General features: G+C 40.5%; 2 protein-coding genes across 3 annotated transcripts; one reads left to right on the forward strand and one right to left on the reverse strand.

Moving 5' to 3' along the window:
- Positions 1–4,015: 4,015 nt before the first annotated feature.
- CMPK2 (cytidine/uridine monophosphate kinase 2) lies at positions 4,016–16,261 on the reverse strand. Of its 2 annotated transcripts, none has more exons than XM_084515694.1 (6): positions 16,241–16,261; positions 10,243–10,345; positions 9,990–10,104; positions 9,012–9,213; positions 7,147–7,380; positions 4,016–5,373 (listed from the first exon to the last, which is right to left on the reverse strand). In XM_084515694.1, exons 2-6 carry the CDS (start codon positions 10,330–10,332, stop codon positions 5,253–5,255), a joined length of 762 nt encoding a protein of 253 aa, XP_084371820.1. In that variant the 5' UTR covers positions 10,333–10,345; positions 16,241–16,261; the 3' UTR covers positions 4,016–5,252. The 2 variants fall into 2 exon arrangements, with proteins under 2 accessions (XP_084371820.1, XP_084371821.1); XM_084515695.1 differs by lacking the exon at positions 16,241–16,261 and adding an exon at positions 10,635–10,711.
- RSAD2 (radical S-adenosyl methionine domain containing 2) lies at positions 16,183–24,629 on the forward strand. The gene is made up of 6 exons (XM_084515693.1): positions 16,183–16,642; positions 16,835–16,996; positions 17,441–17,670; positions 18,649–18,798; positions 20,783–20,815; positions 21,346–24,629. The coding sequence occupies exons 1-6, from the start codon at positions 16,273–16,275 to the stop codon at positions 21,508–21,510; spliced, it is 1,110 nt and encodes a 369-aa protein (XP_084371819.1). The 5' UTR covers positions 16,183–16,272; the 3' UTR covers positions 21,511–24,629.
- Positions 24,630–25,560: the final 931 nt, after the last annotated feature.

Here is a 25,560-nt window from a genome sequence, read left to right on the forward strand (position 1 = left end):
CACAGTATTTTCTGTGTATCAGTACATCAAGATCTCTTTGAGGTGATGTTCATTAATGTTGTGTGTGGTTACTCAGCACTCCGACCTAACGCCAGCCTGACAAATACCATTAGAGTTAAGAAAGCTTTGTATTTGGAACTGCTCCTCTAGGAGAGTATTGTATCACTAACAAATGCCTCAGAGACGCTGGCCCAGAAGAATTCCAGCTGTGGGAGGAGGTCTAGGTCCTCTGCAGAAGTTCTACCTTTTTTTCCTCTTAAGAAAATATATGCCCACCTGATCACAGCATCTTTCACAAAATAAATAAATAAATAAATAAATAAACAAAATAAAAATAAAAATAAAAAACACCCTCAAAGATGAAGCAGATGTGCAGGCTGCACTAACTTGCACAGCACAGCTGGCCCTGAGCAGGGGCCAGGCTGCAGGAGGACTAAGTGACCCTGCTAGAGTTCATCCTGTACCTGCCGCGTGCTTAAATAAGGGCTTTATCTAGCTGTCACTTTTCATAAGCAATGAGTTTGCGGACACGGGAATATTTTTCTTCATATTTCCCCTGCTTCGGAGTACATGACATGCACTGTCTCTGTAGCTGAATGGAAGGTCACGACTGACCAGCTGGTAATACCGAATGCTGGTTTACACTAATGACAGGGTATTCTAGCTTTTGTTTCACATTACAATGACTGCATATTTACATAAACCCTACATCTGTTTAGTTAAATTAAGCCAGAGGGTGATGATCTTTGTCTTTACAAAAGAGCTGATTTAATTTTATTGAACATAGTTTTCCATTTAAAAGATCAAAGTCAGCACAGCCCCCTGCAGCAACAACTCCATCTTGTGCGCTTTTTCAAATATTCAGATTAAGAAAATAGGGGAACTGGGACTGGAAAAGCTAATGAATTTTAACAGACAGCTAGTGATGTTTCATTTCTTAAATAATAATAATAATAATAAAAATAAATAAATACTGTCTTTGAGGCTTTTGTATATCTTGGACTTGAAGTGAGACATTTTTCCTTCCATCAAAGTCCCCTGGAGTATGCTGACTCTCCTGCCTCCAGGAATTGATAGGGGAGGTGGCATGCACATTTTTAGGCAAATTTCTAGAAGCTGGTAATGAAATGGAGAGAACACACAAGATATGGAACAGAGAAGAAAACCTAGTGAAAAATTGGCCTTACATCTCACGGTTACCACCTGCAGAAACAGAAGAATATGGACCATGCTATAGCATGTTCAAAGTTAGCCCTCAGTCTGGAGACTTAAGAACAGGACCCAAACTCTGCTTTGGCTCCTAGGAAACCTGTCCGCTCCACTTGCAACATGCAAAGATGCATGTTGCAACTACATTGCTTTACGTAATGCCTCTATGTTAGCATTTCAGCTTGGATCAGGAACTTGCATTTTAAGCGTTTTTCCTGACCCCTTCTCACCACACTTTGCTTCATGCCATGTAAGAGTCCTTGTGTCTGTGAACTGGGCTCCATCCAGACAAAGCTAAACCAAAAGATCTGGTACAGGAGTATACTTACAATACTTTCTAATGTGAGATATGACCAGATTAGAGCTGTTCTGAAACAAATCCCTGAAATGCTTGTAGGGCACACACTAGATTTTCTGCACCAGCTCCTCTCCTACTTGTTCCATGCCACCTGCGCAGCCCAAACAGGCTGCATCGCCGCTTTCTAACCCTCACACTGCTTAAAAGGGTGAATAGTGCCATTTTAGGCACCATATGGTATCCCTGCAGGCCTCCAGCTGTCACTCTACAGATGAACAGCTCACCCTAGTGTCTTGTGTCTTATCTGGCAGCCCTCCACAGACATCTCAGATTCCTTAGGGAGACTAAACTGGCCCCGGCTGTCTGTGGTTAGGTAACTGAGTATCACTTTATCTGTGTATTTGATTGTTCCTAGACAGAAAAAAAAAAAAAAAAAAAAAAGGTAAATGAGATAATGAGATTAAAAATGAAAAAAAAAAAAAAAGTGCTTGAAATACTACAGTGAGTTCTACACAGCACAATACAATGTCTTGCAGAAATCTCTCATATAACACTCTTGGAGATTTTTTTAGTAACTAAGAAACACAAAAAGTTTAAGTTGGGTCAATGAAAGTATTGTTTTGTATTTCAGGAAACATCTGCACTTTGCAAATAGAGTTTATTTTTCAGTAAGAGCAGGATTCACTGACTTTAAAGCATTACTGAGTAGCCTGAAATTAAGTTTGTGCATGTGTGTTTTACAAGTCCAACACCCCAGATGCTCTGAGGTCTGTAGTATTGAGATATTTTTCAGTGTCATGTCTTAAATCTAGGTCTATACTAGTAAATTAACAAATTGTTAAATTTAAAAAATTGTTAAATTTACTAGTAATAAAACAAACAAGCCTCCCTAGCCCTAGGAATCACAGCCTTCTGTATTCAGAAATGCCTGGCCTCCAGAACAGTTTGGCCACAGGTAAATGGGGATGCTCGAGGGTGACAGAACAGGGGCCAGGGCTATGTCATGGGCTGATCTCCCAGTCTTATACATATCACACTCCAAAGATGCAGAAAAACAATTTTATCTATGAAGACTTAGCCTAAATTCCTTGTTCTTCATGGAATTATTTGGAGCCTCAGATCTTTAAGCACTGAAACCAAACTCCTGATCCCTCGTGGCCATTAAATTTCCTAGCAAAGCAGTTTGTTACTCATGAAGCAGATGAAACTCTTGCTTGGCATGATTGTCACGTTAAAGGAGACTTAGGGTCAAACACCTGCCTGTTTCAGAGCCCTGCTAAGGGCTATCACCAAGACAGTTTCACAAAATTGAAAGCATGTGCAGTCCAACACTTGTTTCAGAGCCCTGCTAAAGATTTTCACTGAGATGGTTTCACAAAGTCGAATGTATTTAATAAGGCGATAGACATAACAGATTCGGAACTGTCGTTGGTAAGTACACTTACTGCAACAACACCAATATATGATAACAGTGCTAGCAAAATGCTGTCCTGGGTATTCCTCACCAAAGGGTGAAGGCATGGAGCTTACCAAGAAGGTGTCTCTGTCTTGGTGAAGGAGAAGGAGCACAGCCTGTCGATTGCCTCCTCTAGGTTTCAAATTATTTTTTTTCTTCCCCCCAGTCTTCTATTTTCCTCACACTATTTTTTTTTTTTTTTTTTGCTAACACTAACTTTTTTTTCCTTTTTCTTTTTTACGCTAACTCTTAACACTCTTTTATATCCTAACCTTATCTATTCCCTTCCTGGGGTGATGTTTAGCATGATAGGGTGAAGATCAAGTACTATAGTCATATATGTTTAGCATGTATGCTAAACTTTAAGCTCATTATCATATTCAGATAAGTTAATTTTAATATTCTTTTTACACTTAATGAAGCAAAAGGTTTTACTAGAGGAGAGTAGCCCTTGAGAACAGAAGTTCTGCCACCAAAACATGGCAATCCAGCCAACACAAGACTCCTTCCTTGAGCAGCCTCTCACACCAAGCCTGCAGACTTCCATCCACAAACTTTGTGTCAGAGATAAACATAAACAAGCTGCTCAACTCCCCTTTGCCCAAGCCTAGAGGTTATCAGTGAGGCTAAGAAGCCCAGCTCCTCTCCATAACATTATGCTTGGCATTCCTCAGGCTAAGTGATCTCTTACCTGGAAAAGCTAAGGCTACAAAATGTTTAGGGCAGGCATCTTATTGGTACACTAGTCATCCATGTGTAGTGATGCCCTCTAGATGTGGATTTCCTCTAGATGTATATTTCCTTTATACAGAACTGAATAACTGTATGCTTCATAATATTTCTAAAATAAGTGTATCACCTACAACTATCACAGAATCACGGAATCATCTAGGTTGGAAGAGACCTCCAAGATCACCGAGTCCAACCTCTGACCTAACACTAACAAGTTCTCCACTAAACCATATCACCAAGCTCTAAATCTAAACTATGTATTTCTGTGTAAGCCCATAAAATCCCAAAGCTATACAAATAACACACCAAATGCAGCAGCATATATTACCAGTATGTATAAATTTATATTAGCAGCATATACTCACAAATATCAAACACTGCATGAATAAAATGTATTTAAATTAAGAACATTGTTTTTTTAAGATTTTCTTTGTACCACCTTCCATATAGAGACTGGATATAGTGAATGAAATACTGAGATGGATTCATTGATAATTGCACTTGCTCAGTGGAAGAAAGTAAGCATAAACAGTGTTTTAAATCAAATTGCATTTTAGTTGTGTTCTTTCTGGAACTGCAGTTCATTTCTGACCTCCCAAAGGCTTATCCATATGTTTTGTTTTATACTTAGGAGCAATAGTGAAACAAATGTATATAAAAGTAAGCTTTTGCAGAGCTGAAGACTTGCTGGTATCTTGTTTTCACATTCAACATGTGGGGAAAAAAATGGAGTGAAAAGGCACAATTGTTCTCATAGCTCCAATTCTCTGCATTTTTTCATTTAACATTCCCTCAAAAGAACAAAAACTCACCTTAATAAACCTCTTAATAGGATAGAGAAACTGTTTTGTTGAAAAAAAATATTTGAACAATCATTTATAAAGTGTTTTTAATCTGTTCCTAACATGTCAGAATGCTTTTTCCTTTCAAAATGAATTGATATTTCCTTTGCATATATTGAAAAGCTTGGACTTTATTCCTTTGAGTCCAAGATGCTTAGAAGCCCTTATTTATGAGACAATTTTTTCAGGATGACTACAGCAGCAGGTGCTCATCTGCTAGTCCAGTAAGTAGCACTGGAATGATCCTAGAAGTTGTGATCATTTTATTGCTTTACTGCTGGATTACCTTTCAGCCTCTACTTGAGCATCTAGTGCTCCTGCTGCAATCCAATGAATCCTGGTATGCAGTGAAGGCAGGAGCAGGTTCTCATCGTGATGATGGTGCAACCCAATAGAACCTTGAAAAGCCAGTGTCAGAAAGCCCTCTCATGTACTTCCTACAAGACCATGATATTTTTGTGGCTTTACTGAGAATGTTTAACAATGTGTGAGTGCTACTTTGCTTTATGCAGAAAAGTACAGTAGATATCAGTGAAACAGATAATCTCCCCAGATTATTGTAGACAGAAGAAATAAAAGGTTCTGTGAAGAAGTAAAGATGGAAGAAATAAGAGGTCCTTCTGTGGAACAAAACATATCACAGTGCATTTTCAGCTAGCAGATGCAGAGAGGTAATAAAAAGTATCTTTTAGGTGCTAGGAGAGAAAAGTTACTTTCACAAGGCACAGTGTTTTTTAATTAGTTGCAGCACTGTCTTGAGAACCTCTTCCTTTGAGGGGTTGGCATCGACCTCTTGGCACGCAGGATTCATCATCCTTCTGTACGACTCTTCAATTCTAAAAACAAAACAGGAGAAATAAAACTACAAATTGCAGGGATTAGTCATCAGTCTCAGAAGTGTCAGCACTTCAGAGACATGGGGAAAAAAAAAAAAAAAAAAAGAAAAAAGAAAAGTGAAGCTAAGAATGAAATCTACTGCAAAGAGCAATAAACCATTAGCAACTGTAACAATGAGAATCCCAAAGTGTAAAGTTTCCTTGACAATGACCAGACCCCTATTGATATTCGTATGACATGACATTAAAGTATTTCTTTTTTTATGGCTTAGCACTGGAAACTGTCCACTATCACAGTACAGTGGGCAGCCTGCTTCTAACCCCTGAGTTAATTTATTTGGAGCCCTCTAAGGTGTCTCTGTACTATATGGCATTGCACTGTGTACACGTGCTCACTGACTGATCTCAGCTTTGAGTCACCAGAGAACAAGAGACAGATTACAGGGTTCACACATCATTTAACACTTTAGTCTGATTAACTCTGCTAACCAGATGAATACTGGGATGAAATACAGGATGAAATCCTCCTTGCTTAGACTAGAGGCCTTCTCATAATGCAGCACTCTTCCACTTTTAGTCTGAGGATGTGAATGGGGGTATGAATATCATTTTCTCTGTTCCCACAAGAATTAATAATGTCAAACATTCAGGCTGTAAGTCGTAAGACAAATCAAGCAAGACTCTGAATGTTCTCACATCCAGGTTGACATAATTAACAAAAAGAAATAACCAAAGGCTTTCTGGAGAGAATAAGCAATAGAATTAAAATGTGAAAGATCCTTAAATGTCAACGTGTTCACTTAGTTCACCCATCCTTATGCAGGTCCTACTGTGTGAACTGAATATCTGAACAGAGCTTCTGTCAAAATGAAGCCATAGATTTTTATTAAATATATCAACACCAGAAATGTTGAAGCCCTACAGGTAGGTCTCAGCTTTGAGATTTGTAGATATGGACACCTACATTCAGGCGTTTATATGGAGGTTTTTACTTGAGCACTAGGTATTCAAGATCCCACTGTAGATAATGGTGACCTCATTGATACATTTGGTGGTGCCTAGATAGCAATTCAGCTCACTGAAGTCGGATACCTAGGGCATAATTCAGATGCCTAAAAACATGTATTGAATACTGCTTGAGATGTCCTGGACTATGTCATTTAGCTTCCAGTTGCTGGTCCAGAAAGGGTCCACAGGTGGTGTGTCATACCTGTTAGCCTCATGAAAATGCCTCAGAGTATCAAATGGCTCTAGTTATTTATGTTTAGATCACCAGGTGTCTAGCAGGTGTGCAGCTGAATCACTCTGACAGTTGCATTGACTGTGTTGTCTATACTGGGACCTGAGACACTTAGCATGACTAAGGATATCTACAACAGGAGACCTAAATTTTGTTCATTTAGCCTAGACCTGAATTCTGGGCTTTTCTGGAGTATATTGATTTCTTGTTTCTCAGTTCTAGAACTTCTAGGTCTCCATCCTTCACCCTTCATGGGTGAGAAAGGTGTTACAACACAAGCAAGTAGCAAAATACGAGTATTTGACTCTAATCTCCTTTGCAAAGTGAAATTATTCACATGTAGCTGTCAAATACTTTCAATCAGAAATGACAAAATTTACCCTTCTTGTCAGCTATGAATCTTTTTTTTTTAAAAAAAAAAAAAAGTTAAACATAGGGGAATCCTTGTCACAGTAATGTAAGCAGAACATATTGCTGCAGATTCCACAGGAACCAAGGTTGCCTCTATCCTCTTATTCCTCGTTAATGTATACCTTTGGCGAAACAAGCTGTTAGCTTCCATCTCAGCCTCCTCCTTTGTTTTGTCCAGCCCTCGATGCTCAAGTCTCCGGGCTCGCTCCTCAGGGCTAACAGTCAGCAGAAGAACAAGATCAGGTTTAAGCAGATCTTCAGGCCACTGATACACCCCATCTTGAACTGGTGGAAGATTTTGGACATTCCCATTTATTTCAGTGGCTATTGTATAAGCAGCTGTGCTATGCCAGTATCTGCCAAGAAAATACAGAATGGAAAGAGACATTTTAGAAAGGACACTAATTCTTCAATAATACAGAAGGCAGGTAGCAATATAATCACAAGTGCAAAAGTGACTATGTAAGTGGAACTATGAGTTGAAGGCTATTGTCAGGACCAATTCTGTGCCAGCCATTACTTCTTAAAATAGCAATACTACTAATAATAGTCAGACTTACTGTGAATTAAGATTTAAAAGGTATGACAGGACTTACACGTTAGGCAAAGTGCTCCAGATACTCCCATCAAAAGAAAGTGTTCTTGTATAATGAGAGAGACCAAAAGGACAGTTGCATTATATGTCCAAATCCAGTACTCAGAGTCCACTTTTTTTGTGGTTCCCATCCTGCTTTATGCCACATATTTAGCAGAGAGCACGCAGTCTTTAACCACACGTGAATGAAGACATGTTTTATTAATGGCTACATATTTCACATGAAATTAACATTCCTGCCACTACAAGGCACTGTATTATATATACTGTAGTGGTTTTGAAGTGGGCTAAAAATAGCATTCACAGATACACAAACAAATTCTCTGTGTGTGCATGGGGCAGGGAGGTTATAGTACATCTATTGAAACAAGCCTGGAGTTTCAAAGTACATCTAGATATTCCTTATTAAGAGTAATACTGAAAGCTGTGTACACAGTGAACACAATAAAAGACACAAATAAAACAAAAAAGGGGGAAGTAGACTTCTGGCTTTACATCCACAAAAAGTAAGTCAACTTAAAATTTGGTCACTCTGAACCACTCAGACAAGATCAACAGCCCTCAAAGCCCAGCTGTGGTGCAGGTTGTACGGGCCATGACTCCATTCCTGACTGAATATACACTTGTCTTGTGTGCCAAAAACAGTTATGAGAATTGGGGTCCACAATATAAAAAGTTTGTAAAGATACCCAGAAGTGTCCAGAGGAGGACAACAGAGCTGGTAACTGGGCTGGAAGTGAGGCTGAGGACACTTGAAGAGTCTGGAGAAGAGGAGGCTGAGAGGTGGCCTCACTGCTCTCTGCAACTACCTGAGGAGGGGAAGCTCAGAGGGAGGTGCAGGTTCTCTGGGAACTGATGACAGGATGCATGGAAATGGCACAGAGCTGTGCCTGGAAAGGGTCAGAAAAGGTATTAAGAAAAATTTCTTTACAATGAGGGTGGTCAAACACCGGAACAAGCTTCCTAGAGAGGTGGTTGACACCCCATGCCCATCAGTTTTCAGAAGGCATTTGGACTATGCCCTCATTAATATGCTTTAACTTTTGTGTAGCCCTGAAGTGCTCAGGCAGTTGGACTTGATGGTTTTTGAAGGTTCCTTCCAACTGAACTATTGTATTGTATTGTATTGTATTGTATTGTATTGTATTGTATTCTATGCCATGCCATGCCATGCCATGCCATGCCATGCCATGCCATGCCATGCCATGGCATTCCTTCCCATTCCTTTCTATTCCATTCCCTTCCATTCCATTCCATTCCATTCCACTGACTTAAATTCCTCACCTCATTTAGTATACATATTATTCGTCAGAAGACTTAATATTTATACAACTAACTTTAAAAAACAACAACAACAAAGAAGATATAAGAGGTCTTCTTATATATACAAACCTGTCTACTATCACAGGTGCCTGAGTCGATGCTTTTGCTATTTCTGAAGCAAGGATGTAGTTGCCCGCAGCATAAAATGCCCTTCTAATGGGTGTTGGCTCATCATCAAATATCGTCCTCCACTGGCTGATGCAAGCTGGTGGAGACCTTAACAGAACAGCATCCAGGGCATCCTTAACAGCCTGGGTTACAGTGGTTTTGCCTGCATTTCATTTACAGAAGGAAACATTTGTTATATTATACATTAGATACAACTGGCTTTTAAAACTGAAAAGTGATCTGATTTTTTCACTTGGAGTATATGTTCTGACCCCCGGCCATGAAACCTGAGTATCTTGTGATAAGGTTTTCAGTGGAAAATGATTACAAGGCTGGTTCAAAGATTATGACTCCACTTCCTACTCCTGGGTGTTCCTCCCCTCCCTCTTGCCAGTTCTCTATCTTCACTCCTTTAAATGAGTTATGAATAGCAATCTCTCTATATACACTTTTACAGTATTTTTCTAGGAGACAGTCGATGTGGATATTGCCAATACTTGCTTTTCAAAAGGTATTTTCTGTTCTCTTTAACTGAAAATGAAGAAAACAAAGTTATTCAGAGACAACTCGTATTTCTCCCAGAGACAAACTGCTGACACTTTCCCCGACTGCCATTATTTTAGTTCCACCAATTTAGTTTACTCACCAGTAAAAACATGCTTTATAATCTGCATGAGAAATAAATCTAATTTCCAGTATGACACACTTTGTGTTCTTTCATTATATATACAAGGAATTCAACCATCAAATGAAAATTAGTGCATATTGCTAAATACTTCACAAGTAAGAAAAGTCTGGTATCTATAACAACTAAGTACAGATGTCATGAGTTTCCAGGACTTTTTGACATTTTAAGCATTGGGGGGGGGTGAGAGTCACAGCAGTTGCTCTTCCCAACAACTTCTCAGCTATGTCTCTTCACTCCCACTGCTCTCCTACCTGTGGCATCCAGCCCTTCAAAAACCACGATGGGGAAATCTCCCTTGCACTGCTGCTTGGTGCACTTCTCCAGGATGGCGAGCACCTCTCTGGCCTCTGGGATCCGTGCAGCACACTGCAAGGAGAGACCAAAACCTTGGCACCCATACACCTATACACCGTGCCGGCTGCTCTAGCCGATCCCTGTGAAATCTGGGGGGGGGGGGGGGGGGGGGGGGGGAACAATACCGCAGCCCCCCCAGTGGGTGCTCACCTCCCGCAGGCGGTCACAGACAGCAGGGAGAGCGGCAGGCAGGGCACAGCGGAGGGCATCCTGTGGTCCCCGGGCGCAGCTCCGCAGCATCACTGCTCACAGCCTGGGAGCAAAGCCAATGTGTTTGAGAGAAGGCAGAGAGAAACGAGAAACGAAACTTACTCCACCAACCGGGAAGGCACATGTCATTGGGGAAAAGCAAACACTGAGGCTCAGGGAGGCTGTTCCTCCGCTGCTCCCTCCCCCAGAAGTTGGAGAGTCACCGGAGCACTCCCCATGGGAAATCGCTCTGTGCAGGCTGGCCGTGGACGGGGTGAAAGTGAAAGGAAAAACAAACAAACAAACAAACAAACAAATAAATAAATAAGATGGTGACAAATAGTTGTTTATACATTTTGTGACAGCTGCTGTGAGTGATGCAGTCCAAAATGTGGATTTTACATTTTGCAAATGTGTAACTTGAAAAGCAGGAAAAGTTGCAGCTCTGCAGAATCCCACTTCTCCCTTTCAATAACTGGAAAAGTGCCACCTATGTGATAAGCATGTTATATGACCTTAAGCTTTTCATGCATCTCCTGAAAGAATACAGAAGAGATGCTCACTCTGCAAGAGATTCCTCAGAAACTCAACGTCTTCCTCTGGTCAGCTCAAAGCACATTGCACAAATATTTGTTTAGAATAGTTCTGCAGGGGAAGGGCTGGGCCAGCGGAGGAACTGGGAATACAGCTGTGGAGGTTCTTCAGCTGTAGCAGTAGGTGCCTGAACTGGCTCTTGTCAAGGTGAAACGTGCCCTTTTTCACATAAGCAAACTCCTGTGTTGTTCCACGTCACGCAGATACACGGAAGCTGCTGGGCACAGATGCCAAAAGACACAGGGCAATGCAATAAACCAATAGATGGTAATTTTAATAACATAACAGTACGCACTACTGAGTCAGATTAGTGCTTGTTCTAGACCAATATTTTGTCTCCAGCATTGGTAGAATGACACGCTGCACATAACCCTGGCTTCTCTGTGGTCTGTCTCATGCTCCTCTAGCATCCACAGTCACCAGATAAGGAATGTTAGACAGCAAATCTTTACTTCTTCCTTTTAGCACCAATTTATGAACCCTCACTCTATAAATCTGTCTAAATACATTTGTGACACCACAACGGAGTCCACCTCCACAAAACCCTGTGGTCTCCAATTTCAGCAGTGTACATCCCATGGTGAAAAAAAAAAAAACAACTTTCTCTTATCTGTTTAAAACTCATATCCCACTTGTTTCAGCAAGTGCCCCCTTCTGATGAAATTGCTGGCTTTGGTAAATAACAGTTCAACACTCTGGTCAACAGTTCAATGACCTTCATGATTTTGTAAGGCTCACTCAGATGTCCCCTTCAGCTTTAGCATGTCTGAAGTGAGAGCCCCCTGAGCTGCTCCATCCCCCTGATCATTTTGGTTACAAGGATAACTTCTTTAACACCATGAGGTCCTGCTGAGATGTGGAGACCTGACCTGTACCACTGCTCAAGTTATAGCTGATATATGTGCAAAGTTTTCACTGAACAGTGAAGTAAGGCCATCTCTCTTGTTCTCAGTACTTTTCCAGATAGTACTAAGTTTTTGTTGATTTTTTGAGCTGCTGCCTTCCACAGAGCCAATGATTTCAGAAGGCTAACTGCAGTGACTCTGAGATCTCTCTCTGGAAATCTAAGTGCCACTACTGAGCACAGCACTATGTAAATATGGTTTTGATTAGTTTTTCTTGCATGCATTGTGTTACGTTTCTCTACACAGAAGATTATCTGCCCCAGTTTTGTTAATTCAGTTTTATGAGGGCTAGTTGGCTTGCAGCCAAGTTTCAGTTGAAAAGCTGACCTTATTACTCACTGACCTATCAGGTTTCTTATTCTTATGTTTTCCTGGTTTCCTGATGCCACTGTTGCCTTTCTCTAAGGAGTAAATGGGAAACGTTTACTATCGTTTTCTGTTTTCCCCTCCCACTGCCTTGCTCTGATCCTGTTTACAGGCATTCCTGAGCCAAGTAGCTGGAATTTCTTTTCTTATTTATAGCGTGCTTATGAGATCACCTGTAATAGGTGTGACTTCTGCCCTACTGGCTATTTACTTAAAACTTTACTTCGTGAAAGATTCTAGGCATTTCCCACCAAATTATGCAGAAACAGTTCAGGTAAAAATAGAGGAGAGCTGAGTTGCCTTTCATCTGCAAGACAGATCTTTGTATTAAAAGTGAGTGTAGAGAGTATAAATCTGTTCTGAAATTAAAATATATTAAGTACTTTTTGGTTTCTTCAAGAGGAATTTATCATTTTTGTCTTCTGTATAATAGGAAATGATGTTGCTGAAGAGCAAATGTGCTAAACATTTGTGAAAAGCACTGTTCTCCTGGAATCTCTTCACATCTTTGAGGGCCCAGAATGCTTACTTGTAGCTACAGCTGTTTTTGTGTAGAGCAACCTTTAAAGGGCTAATAAAGAGGGCAAATAAAGGGCATTAGGGCAAATAAAGCCCTATAAAGGGCTCTTCAGTAAAGCTAAAAGTCTGGGGATAAGATCTTAAGAGTACAGAAGTTAGTAAAGTGTCAGGCCAGAGACCCTGCTCTCCTGCCCATGACAATGGACAAGCCCAGATGTTCGGAGAAGAGTGTGGAAAGGACACAGAATGATCCTTCGCCTAGCTTCCTTTGCCACTGTTAGAAGCCATCTGTTCTTGTACTTTCTGAGCTGTAGATCATGTACACACCATATTGTATTAAGGGCCTGTGGTGGACCTCTTACAAATGTTCCTGCTCTGTATCTATAATTATATGGTGTGTTTCATAACTTGATTGCATGTGGGCTATAACTTCTACTTGGTAATTTCAGTGGGAACCCCTCAGCTTCATGCACCCCAGGGACGGATGAGTCACTCTAAGTACAAGTCCTTGACCAAATCCCATTTATGGTATGGCAGATATAACGTGGAGATCATTTCCAGCTGGGAGTGGAGCAGCAAGCAAAACAGTTACCAAGTGCTAAAAACTCCAGATGCCATTGCATGACTTGCCTGCTTGTCCTTGGATTATTTCTTGTCACGTCGTGCCTCACAGGTGACATAGTAATGGCTCCTCCTTACATCAGGTGGAGAAGCCACATATTAAAATATTATTTATATTGCTGCTGCATGTCAGCAATTTGCTTTCCCTAAGAAGATACTCTTTTGCTAGAAATGTGAACTAGCCACACTGGAGAAAGAAATCACTGTGTTTGATTAAATAAAAAATAAACAAACAAATAAAAAAGATAAATAATAGGTTATTATTTTAAAGTTTTCTTTTCTAGCAAGTAGGGACTACTGTTGCATTATTCATGTTTATCCGGATGGAAAAGCCACTAATACGATCATTTCTGTAAAATTATATGTATGTTGAAAACATATTTTTGATGCAAATTCAATGAACTGAAACATTACAGTACTGGGATTGCAATCTCCCATGCCCCCCAGGAGGCATGTCCAGGTCTGGGCTTAGTTTGCAGTCACAATTACACATGGGCTTTACAGGTAGTGCAGAGAGTGTAATCTGAAAACATACTCAGCTGAGGAAAAAATAGAGCTTTTATAATTGCCATTGACTAAGAAAGCATAGAGAAAATTATGAAGAACAGGAAGTCTTAAGTATGCTTGAGTGTTAAGCTCTCCATACTTTTTGTTCCTTGAAACAGAGATCCTCTCTTTCAAAAAACCACACTGTTCAAAGATGGTCACATGTAAGTGTACTGGTTCAATGAGCAATACTCTGACATACTCTTGAAGTCATTTTGTATCAGGTTTAAGTCTTGGGTTGAGCCAAATTGGTAATCAGCAAGGATTTTAACAGATTTTGGAAATTAAATATCTTGAAGTTTATAAGTTTATTTGTCTATCCAGCTGAGGCAGTAGGCAACAAACCCAGGAGAAAGTCTGCAGTAGGTCTAAGTCACTCTGCCAGCTTCATGGCTATCCAGTCAATATTCTGTGCAGAAGGCCAAAGAAGTTTCTGAGACAAGTGATAATTTTCCACCTGCAATGAGATCTCTATCTGAAGCTAAACACAGAGAATAGGAATTCGGTGGCGTAATGTACAGATACACAAATACATGTATACACACAGACACAACACACAGAATATTTTCTGAGATGCACAACTGGAAGTCTTGTCTTTGAGATCTTATACCTACCAGTATTTTACCTACTAAGTATTTTCAGTGAGATTTTCAACTCAAAGGGGGGAGAAAGTTATACTCCCTATAGCTGCATTGGCCCAACATGACATGAACAAAAGTTAGAAATGAGCGAGGAATTTGAATTGGGGACAGAGAAGATACAAAATGGGAGAAAGTTCCTAACATGAAGCAGAATGGATATATAAGTGATAGGGGAGCAGAAGGTACCAGAAAAGCCTGCTTTCATCCTTAAGCTTGTGCCTTACACAAACCTGAAGGACCCTGAAGGGCACATAGATCATTCCTCCTGTGGGTAACTCATGGAATTAGTCTCTACTGATAAACTCTGAGACAATTTTGGAAAGTCTCAGGAGTTGAGATGTTTCCCATCATGCTGCAACCATCCATTTGTGAGGTGGCATTTTTGAGTCTAGATGCAGCAAGAAGCCTCCCTTAGTGGCATGGTTTGGTTCAAGCAAGGATCAGCTGACAGAGAAACTGAATACTGGCTGAAGGGGAAAACCTGAAGCCATGTTATGGTCTGGACATTAATGGGCTTGTAGATTAGCTCTAGGAAAGCAAAGGAAAGGTGATGAAAAATTATGGATAGCGTGTAACAGTACTCATTAACATACAGGAAACATTTTTATTCACAAGTAGGTATTGTTTCCCATTAGAAATGGGAAACAAGATTAAGCTAGTTCTTCAACCCTTTTCTCAAGAGGAAAAAAAAGAAGTCAATACAAATACAAGACTGTTGTGCTATGTTACTTTTCTGGCCAGTAAATGGACAGGGGATTGAAGCTCTAATTTAAGTTTGCTAGACCCATCATGGAGCTGGTAAATGCTGGGATTCAAGTGTGAATCAAGTGGGATTCAAGTGTACCTTGGCAGAACTGGTGACACTAAACTGGTGATGCAAAAAAAAAGGACAGCCTGACTGAGGGAGACACAGGGAGTGTTGTGTAGGGGCTGTGCTGTAGGATGCTGTTACATACAGGTGATGTGATGTAGGTTGCTCCTCTTTTGGTAATTAGCTGTTGTACCACCAAGGACTCAAAGAAGGTGGGAATTAGCTACTTGGCCCTGCTCTCTCCTGATCCTATTAATTTGGGGCACTTATTTGCCCCTAGACTGTGCTACCACAGGCAGCTGCCATGTTTTCTGCTACTAAAGCTAACCTTATATTCAACATGGTGTAGTAGCTTTCCTGGAGGTGCTTTAGGCAGTATAGGAGACCAAGAATTAAGTCACTTTCCAGTATTTTCTTTTCACGATTCTGCAGAAGTCATCGGACTCCCTAACCTTGACTGCTCTGCACTGCAAACCTCTTTAAGCCTCCCAGAGCTCACGGCCCTGGGCTGAGAAGGATGCGACACAGTTTGGCAAGCACAGCTTTCACCCTGCTTCCCAAGCCTCACATCCTGACCCACTGGAAGAGCACAGTGCTACTGAGAACACTCACATCAGGGGGTCCTTGGGCGCTAGAAGTGCCCCAACCTCCAACGGGGGGGCAGCTGCCACACCAGGGCAGGAGGTGCTTTCGGTGAAGCGGCTCTGGGCGGAGGGTTCGTGGGCTGGGAGAAGCAAAGCAAGAAGTGGCTCGGTGCCAAGTTTCCGTTCAGTGGGAAAGGAAAGCGAAACCCAGCGCTTCCCCGCGGCACGGCACGGTACGGCACGGCACTGCGGGGCGGGACAGGATGGGGCTTTTAAGAGAGGAGCTCCGGGCTCCTCGCTGCAGGTTGCGAGCCGAGGCAAACCGGGTCGAACCGAGCCTGATCGAGCCGAGCTGAGCCGTGCTGAACCTACCCCAGCCGAGCCGAGCCGAGCTGAGCCGAGCCATGCATCTGGGCGTGCTGCTCCGCCTGCCGCTGGCGCTGTCACGGGCGGTGCTGGCGGCGCTGCGAGGACGGCTGGGCGCCCTGTGCTGGAGCCTGGCGCCTCTGTCCCTGCACCTGCCCCTGCCCCTATCCCTGCCCCTGTCCCTTCCAGGCTGGCGACGGGGACCGGTCCCCAGCCCCTCGGTCCCACCGGCCCCCCACCGGCAGCGGGAGCAGCGGGACGAGGCAGCCCCGACGCCCACCAGCGTCAATTACCACTTCACCAGGCAGTGCAACTATAAGTGCGGTTTCTGCTTCCACACCGCCAAGACCTCCTTCGTGCTGCCTCTGGAGGAGGCCAAGCGGGGGCTGGAGATGCTCAAGGAGGCTGGTGAGCCTTGGGGGGACAACTGGGACAGCTGGGGAGGGATGTGCAGTCACCGTAATCAGGACCAAGTGGTGTCCGAGAAGTTATCCCTGTAACTGTCATGCTCAGGGTCCCTCTTAATATCGGGCACCGTGTTGGAAGGGAGCACTCAACAGGCAGTCAGGCTCACAGCAACTTTCTTTGGTCCTTTTCTAGGAATGGAGAAAATCAATTTCTCAGGAGGAGAACCGTTTCTTCAGGACAGAGGTGAATTTGTAGGCCAGCTGGTCCAGTTCTGCAAGGAGGAGCTGAAGCTGCCGAGTGTCAGCATCGTTAGCAACGGCAGCCTGATTAGAGAGAGGTGGTTCAAGAAGTACGGTAAGAGAAAATCACTGCACAGGAGTGCTGGTGTGGTTTGGGAGCCTTGTTGGGGCAGCCTCATGGAAAGATGGGAGTCTTGATGTCAGTGCAAGCAGGAGATGGTTTGTTTGTAGTTCATTGACAGTACCTGCAAACCTAGAGTAACTACCAGTGAAATATTCTTAATTACATGATCTAAACAGATTCAGTCTGTTATATTGCCTCTCTGGTATAATACTGGAATAAAATAATAGCTCAGAACATCACCATAGGGCTGGAAAGGAGAGGGCATGCATTTTGAAGATGCCACTGCTGTGGCTTTTGCGGTTCATGTGATGATTTGACAGAACTGTACTTGGGTGGCACTTGGTGACAGATTACAAGGAAGTGAAAATGGGTAGACTCCTGACAACTTTCAGCTAAAGAACTGACTATTAATCCATTTTTAAAACTTGTTTTCAGGTAAATATTTGGACATTCTGGCAATTTCATGTGATAGTTTTAATGAGGAGGTCAATGTTTTAATTGGGCGTGGTCAAGGAAAGAAGAACCACGTGGAAAATCTGCATAAACTGAGACAGTGGTGCCGAGAGTATGCTGTTGCTTTCAAAATAAATTCTGTGATCAACAGATTTAATGTTGAGGAAGATATGAATGAGCAGATCACAGCTCTCAACCCTGTGCGCTGGAAGGTAAGAAAGTGGCATGTAGTGTAGGTTTCGTGTTCAGAGAAAGATAAGGAAGAAGTGAATTTCTGGAGTTCTCTGCACCTCTTACAACCTCAGGCAGATCTCCAGCTCCAGCTTGGGGTGGTGTTAGTGGACTTCTTCTCAGTATTGCATGGTGTTGAAATGGGTTATCACTCTTTCTGCACTTAAATGGGGTCCAATATGTCAAGAATATCTTCTGCTATGACATTTACACTTAGTTTCTCACTATTTGCTTCAGGGAAACAGGTGTACACATGATTTTCCAGGAAAACAAACAAACAAAGAAAAACATTGAAAGTGAAATTGTGGTCCTACTAAAGGACTGTAAAGAAAATATGGTATACATTTTAATATTCTATCAAGCTTCTGTCCTACATTTTTTTCCCCTGGGGTTTCAGAGTGTGTTGATGGCTAAGGCACCTTTTTCTTCAAAGTCTCATCTGTATGACTTGTCATGTAGAAGGAAACCATTCAGTAGACAAACTGTTTCATTTCTGGGGAGTTCTATATTTTCTGCAATTATCTGAAGATAGCTGAATTTACAGCACTCAATCAAGTTAAAGTCATAAAGGATACAGATTGACTTGATAGTCTGCAAGGCACATAGTACTTATGACATTTATAATATAGCCATACTAATTTAGGTTCAATCAGAAGTTTGTTTGGGCTTTGATTATCAGTGCCCTTATTAAGAGCAAAGCAGTTAAGATTTCTGGGGAAATCTGGTTAGAAGCCATGACTGTGTAATTACATTTAGAACTATGAGATGGTAATTTGCTAAAAATAAATCTGTGCTGTATCCTTTGCATAGGATTCACTTAATCACAGTTTCTATCAGTGTGGTTGCAGTTACAGAAAAATGAAAGACATTGATACTGATGGTATTTGTAATGATGGCAGTCTGTTATTCTCAAGGCAAGTAAAGTCCTAGAATCTTACCAAGGTACTCTTTGCCTTCAGGTGTTCCAGTGCCTGCTCATTGAAGGGGAGAACAGTGGTGATGATGCCCTGAGAGAAGCAGAGAAATTTGTTATCAGCGATGAAGACTTTGAGCAATTTCTGGATCGCCACAGAGATATCTCCTGTTTGGTACCAGAATCTAATCAGAAGGTAAAATTGAGACTGTCCTGTCATAACTTTATTTTGTGGTTAGCTAGAAAGATTTCATGGAAATTAACACTTTTCCTATTAGTATTGGGTTAGAAGAGGTACAATACAATGTAGCATCTGATTTTGTTACAGTGGAAGCCAAGATTTTTTATTTCCTTTAAGATTTTTTATTGAGCATGATGTTACTAATAGAAGAGTAAAAATTCTTTGATCCCAGTCCTGTGGAAGCCAATGAAAATTCTGTCACAGTGTCTTGTGGCCCTCTGAGTTAGGTGGATGTAGAAAGTATCAGCACAAAAACAGTAGAAACTTTATTTTCCACAACTGAGTTGTGAACTCTAAGCAATATCTAAAACCTCTGGAATCTTCCCCACCATGGCACATGAGTCTGATAAGGTTGAATGACAATGTAAACACAGTTTGTACCGTGTGCATATTTTCCTAACAGAGTTTCATCATGACGTTATGCAGTGTCATTGACCCACATGAAGTAAAGAGATCATCCCATTCAATGCTATATTGGGTATTGAGGAATGAGAACTGGTATTTTTGCCTGACATATCTTACTAGTAATTCTTTCCGCAATAAAGCTGCATTTATAACATTGTCTATCCGAATTCCTTTGGACTCTTTATTCACAAGGAAACTCCTTGCACTACTGCATTGCTCAGCATTCAGCTTGCTGAGCTGCCATCTAGGTTAAATCAGCTGCAGTAAAAGACTTCAGTGCCTAAGGGTGGATTCCAGAACCTTTTTTAGATGTCTACAGACCCTATACAAGGCAGGAGGAAAGTTAAAAATTCACTGTTCCAAAGGTTTATGAACTAAATAAATAGTAAGTTTAGCCAATTTAGGGAATGCCTTGAGTCTCCGATCTCTTTCCTTTTCCTCTCCAAAGATTAAGACTCTTCATACAGAGCTTGCTTCCTCATGTATAGAGAGCTCAAGTGAACAGTTTGGGTTGTCTTAGTACATAATACCCTTGTGGGTATTATGTACTCCTTTCAGAGGAAAGACATCTCTGCTGACCTTAGCCTCAGTGAATAACTTGAGCAGTAAGAAGGTGTCTGAACTGTAAGACTAGGCTGTCATTGGATACTTCTCCAGTCTTCCTGGTGAAGTGCCACTCAGCTGCAAAAAGTTCCAGATTAGCTGATTAGTCATAGAAGGTAAAAGTAAGAGAGAACTGGGGAAGGAGAAGCTGTTCAGACATAACCTAGAACTTTCTGCTTTTTAAAATGTATTTTCCATTTAAGAAGTCCTACAAAGAAAAAGTAGACATCCTTCAATAAGTTTGGCTCTCTTTTCATGTAGTAGAAGATTCTGTGCTTCTCATTTCCATCAATCCTGTGTAGAAGATAGACACCAAATTGATCAAACAGATTTCTTGCCTTGCACAACAACAAACTCCACTAATTCAGAGAATATTTTTTCTTGGGGTGGTAGGGGAAGCAAGTAGGAGATGCCCAGTTAGCTGAGCAAATATGTCTTATTTCTGCTCTTGGTCTATTTCCTGGTGCAAATCTGAGAGCTTTTTGATTTGGGAGATTACTACTAATACATGTTTGTCTGCTGGGTCGATAAATAAATACCCTCACTAAAATAGTCGTGTCATTTGTTTGGCAAATAACTTAATCATTCCAGTATGCAAAATAATGTAATTACTGCTGACGTTGAAGTTAAGAGCAAACTTGAACATTATTTAGAACACCTTTATCTAGTTGGGCACCCACATTTAAATTTGATGTTTAAGACGTCATATTCAAATAATTGCTGTTTTGTTCCTGTGTTGAGACATGCTAGTAATCCTGTTACTTATTCTTGTAAATTTGATCCAGGCTCACTGAAATAAGTAGGAAGACACTACCTGGTTCAAAGATTTGGATCAGGCTTTGAAAGAGTAATTGTTTGTCTTGTCCTTGACTTTCTCAAGAGTGGAATTTTCATTTGTATATTAATTTGTTCTTATTTTGATATATTACAGATGAGGGATTCATACCTCATTTTGGACGAATACGTAAGTCTTTGTTTGATACTTGATATTTGCATGCTGACACATGCCCATGTGTACTACAGTTATAACCAATTTAATTTTCTCTGCATTTCGTAAAATAATGTTTACCATGTAGTACAAGGAATACATGTCATTTCTTCCCACAAACATATTGAGTACTGAATATAAGACTGACCTAAGGAGGAGCTGACATCAGGTTGCATGCATAATCTTGTGAATCTTAAAGTATAGATGTGTCATTGCTGCTTTCCTGTAATTTAAAATATAAAACTTGTCCTGAAAGTTAAGTTTCATAGAGCCTACTTATTTTACACGTAACTGAAGAACAAGCATTTAATCTTCAGGGTGTTTGGTATGGCTTTGTTCCCACTAAGATGTGTCAATGCATCTAACCATGAGCCTCTGAGCCGTCTAAGAACTGTTAATACGTTCACATTGGTTTTTGAGGGATTGCAATGCAAGTTGTTTAATTCCATAGAAAAATTAAGCTTGTACAAATTAACTTTCTAACATCTTACCTATTGATTTTACAGATGCGTTTTCTAAACTGTAGAAATGGACGGAAAGAGCCTTCCAACTCTATCCTGGATGTTGGTGTAGAAGCAGCTATAAAATTCAGTGGATTTGATGAAAAGATGTTCCTAAAACGAGGAGGAAAGTATGTGTGGAGTAAAGCAGACATGAAACTGGACTGGTAACTCAATACACTGAGTTGTTACAGGTGCATTCTGTAATGAAAATATGTGTGTACATGTGTATATGTATATAATGTTATTAAGTACAATATGGTAAATTATACAGACTGATGTTCAGTGCAATCCGACATTTGAAAGTGTTAAATGTTTTTAGGATGTAGATTTTGTTCTTATCTATTGTTGGGTTGAACATTATCAACTACCTACAGTGTTTTCATATAAATAGATCTCTGAAATCTACTTACTGTTCCGTTGTATGAAGGACTTAAGGGCAAACTGTTAAGATACTGACACACGGGAAACAGTGTTAAGATAATAGATAAGGTGTGCTGGCAGGAAAACAAACCGCAATTAAAACTTACAAAAATGTATAAAAATCTGCAGTTCATGATAAACAGCTGTAATGACTGGCAAGTGGAAACCCCTATCTGGAAATGTTTTCTGAGTAGGTCGTTATGGACAGGTTGTTGCAGTTCCTCACTACCTCACAAGAGGGCTAACTGGTAGGCCTTTGGAAGCAGCCCTTTTTCAGAAGTAATAGAAGGTCAGAATCTAGTTACCATTTTCTATAATAAACAATATATTTAGAAGGAAATCAAGATTTTAAAAAATGACAGTTTTCATGCTTAAAGACTGAACTGTAAAAGCATCTGTTGTTTTTCTCCCTCTCCTCCATATACACATATGTTTTTTGCAAAAATGTTGGGAGATGTAATTTTCTCTGAAAACATTTTTTTTAGTCACAAGAGATTATTACATTTTTCCTAAAACTTGAAAGTCAATTTCACTCGATAACGAGCAACTTCTTATTTCACATTGGCAATGACCTTACTTCTAACAAATATTTACAGGGGAAAGGATGTTTGCATTTTATTCATAACTTCCTCCATTTTCCTTTTATCTGCAAATATTGATTTATTATTCTTTATCAGCCTCATACATACAGTTCTGTTGAAGACCTCCTCTGAAATGAATGAATAATATGTAAGATACTTCAGATGTATCTTCTCTTGAATACTGGCACTGTTACTCTCATGCTTTTTATTTTGCTAAGGCATGGTGTTGCAAACAACATATATCATGTACCTTTCTTTTAAAGGTTGCTTGGTTTTAACTGTTGGCTTGATTGCCAACACACAGATATTAAGTGAACCTAACTGGGCTTTCTGATAGCTATCTGTGATTTGAAGAGATGGCAGCACCAACATAAAATAGAATATAGTTTTAAAAACCTACACAGGCAATAATTAAATATGCTGCCTGATTTCTTGGTCTTCTGACAATTTTATAGCATTATAATTACAGTTTTTCAAATGTATCTTCTCCTACCCCTCTAGAGTTCTGTATGAAGGGCACAGGAATGAACATTGCACAAAAGAGAAGTGAGCTGGAACTACTCATTCTTACTGTCTGCTGAACTTGATACCTAGACTCACATGTTTAAATATTTGCAGTTCAGCATGCATTTAATGTACAGTGTAGAGAAAATTACACTTTCTTTTCTTTTCCTGATTGTGTTGGTATTTTTAAAGGTTTTTTCAAGATAAATGTTTTGTATTCACCTAATACACCTTCAAAGTTGAAAGGGAAAGCACTTAAAATAGGAGCTGCTACTTCTGAGTAGAAAATGGTGCAATCTCTGAAAATGCAATGAAAATGTTTCAGTTTATAATTCCTTCAGTTTCTATTTTTACTGTCCTGACTGTAAATATACTATCTCAATGGTGCTCTTTTGTCTTTTTTGCATTTCACAAAATAATCACGACACTTCCAATACGTTTTAGTATTTTTTTTCTTGTATTAATACTAAGTGACATTTTAAATGTGGCCCACACACATTAACCCCACAGTCTTTTGGCAGCTGTTTCGCTGACCTCAGTTGGAGTTTTGCCTGAGTAGCAACTACAGGCAGCACAAATTTGTGTAACTGTGGTGGTTGACTTCCTCTGTGTTCCCATTGCTCAAACGTTAAGTCTAGCATCTTCCTCAGCACTAACGCTGCATGATAGAAAAGAAGTATTTTCCTTTGCTGCTGGCTCAGTTCCAGCCCAAGGAAAGATTTAGTGCATCAATGTAGCACTAAATCTACCAGCTTGCTGCTTCTGCAGAAAATGCCAGCTGTATCGCAGCACACAGATGCGAGGCGCACAAACTCCCATTCAGAGCCAGAAATCCTGCCATTCTTCCCTGTGCATTTTTCCCTGTAAATGGCTATTGTTGTGATGCAAGAGATCCTCTGTGCCTGAGGAGGAAGCTGCAAGATAAACAGAAAGGAGCTGAAAACGTGAAAATGCAGTGAATGGTTTAAATGTTAAGACGTTGAAGATGGCTTTTATCATAAGGCTCCTATTTCTTATTTCTTAAAATTTTAAGGATTTTACATTGCCTCTTGCTACCATGTGTAATTAAGGAAATGTTTCTGCTCTGTATGATACTGTTTTCCAAAGAAAATGCCAGTTGTGTACATTGCAAATGAAGAATTTGACTAAAACAATTTGACAACACATTGAACTTAATAGATAGCTATTGGTATTTTAATATGCAAAATTTGTTTTTGTGTAAAAATAAAAATAAAAAAATGGCTGCAGCTTGATTAACCTATATGTATATATTATAATCTGTAAACATAGTTCATGTTGGACTAAAAATTGATTTGAGGCTTTTATTCTGTACTTGGGCCTAACTTTCAGCACAGGACTAGAGGAATAATACTGAATTCAATAGGGCTACTCCCAGACTAAAAGATTACATACAGTGTGACCCTGAAGAGTCAGGATTTAAAGTTAAATCCTGTAAACACAGATATGCTTGATTGTATTTTCATGTGTAATCCCGTAGTACTAGCATTATGGAGCTGTTTATATTTTTAAAATTCGTAGAGATGAAAGTTTGGGAGAATGAATTGATTCAGTAAAGAAGTGAACGTATACATGTATATACCTTGAGTAATGAATAAAACTGTCATTTAAGATGCATTTTACAATGCCCACCTTTTCAATGTGAAAGAAGCTTAATGCATTTGAATGCTGATATGAATTTTTGAATTATACTGCCACATAACTTGTGCTAAGTATTTTATATGAATATGTTGCACATTGCAATAAATGTTTCTGTTTTCTTAAGTTTGTCTATAATTTCTTTCTTAAAAAAAAAATAAAATACAACCCAGAGCCACAATAGCTGAATGTATGACTGCATTCACACGAGAGCTGTAATTCAGGATGAAGCCTGTATTTAGCACTGGGGTCTGCTTGCACAGCGCCAATGGCAGCATCTAGGCCGCAGTGGAGAACAATGGTGGTGATTCTCCTCGTGATGAAAAGCATTCGTTATGTGCCTGAGTGGACTGTGCCGTGTTGGGGGAAGAGAATTAAAATACATTGTGCTGTTCAGACAACAGCCATTACAAAAGCCACAACTGTCCATAAATATCCTGGGAGAAACAGATTGTCTTCTCTCATGGTAAATAAGAGAGAAAACCTTGTCAGGATGGAGGAGTAAAGACAAGAGGCTTCTCAGGCTCATCTCCCTGTCTTTGGGTTGTGCTATGAACTGTTGTACCAGGCAACCCAAAAAGGCACTTTCAGCAGTAATTTATTGTGTGTGTGTTGGAAGCTTAGCATTTTTTCCATCTTGCTTTTGCCTTTTTTCTCCACATTCTAATGTTGGGCAGGTGCCTGGGCGTAGAGCCACAGCCAGATGCTGTTCCCCACCCCAATTCCTAACCCCAGGGGTGTCGTGCTGCTGCCCTCACCCCTCGCTCAGGGGAGGGTAAAGTCTGTGTGGCACTAAGTCAGCCAGACACCTGCAGACCATCTCTTCAGCTCAGTGCTTTTCCTTTGTGCCTCCATGCTTTACAGAAGAAAGCCGTGCTAAGTGCATAAACGAACGAACAGGAAAGCAGCTGTTCATTTATTTATTTATTTATTTTGGTAAATAATGCTTGCAAAAACAGCAGCTTGCCAACCATCCGTGACCATCATGGTTTCCTTCCTTTCCTCGCAAGCAAGGCTGAAACCTTTCCCTTGTAAACCCCGCGGAGGTTTGTACATC

This window comes from Aythya ferina (genome assembly GCF_964211825.1).
Source record: "Aythya ferina genome assembly, chromosome: 3".
NCBI lineage: Eukaryota > Metazoa > Chordata > Aves > Anseriformes > Anatidae > Aythya > Aythya ferina.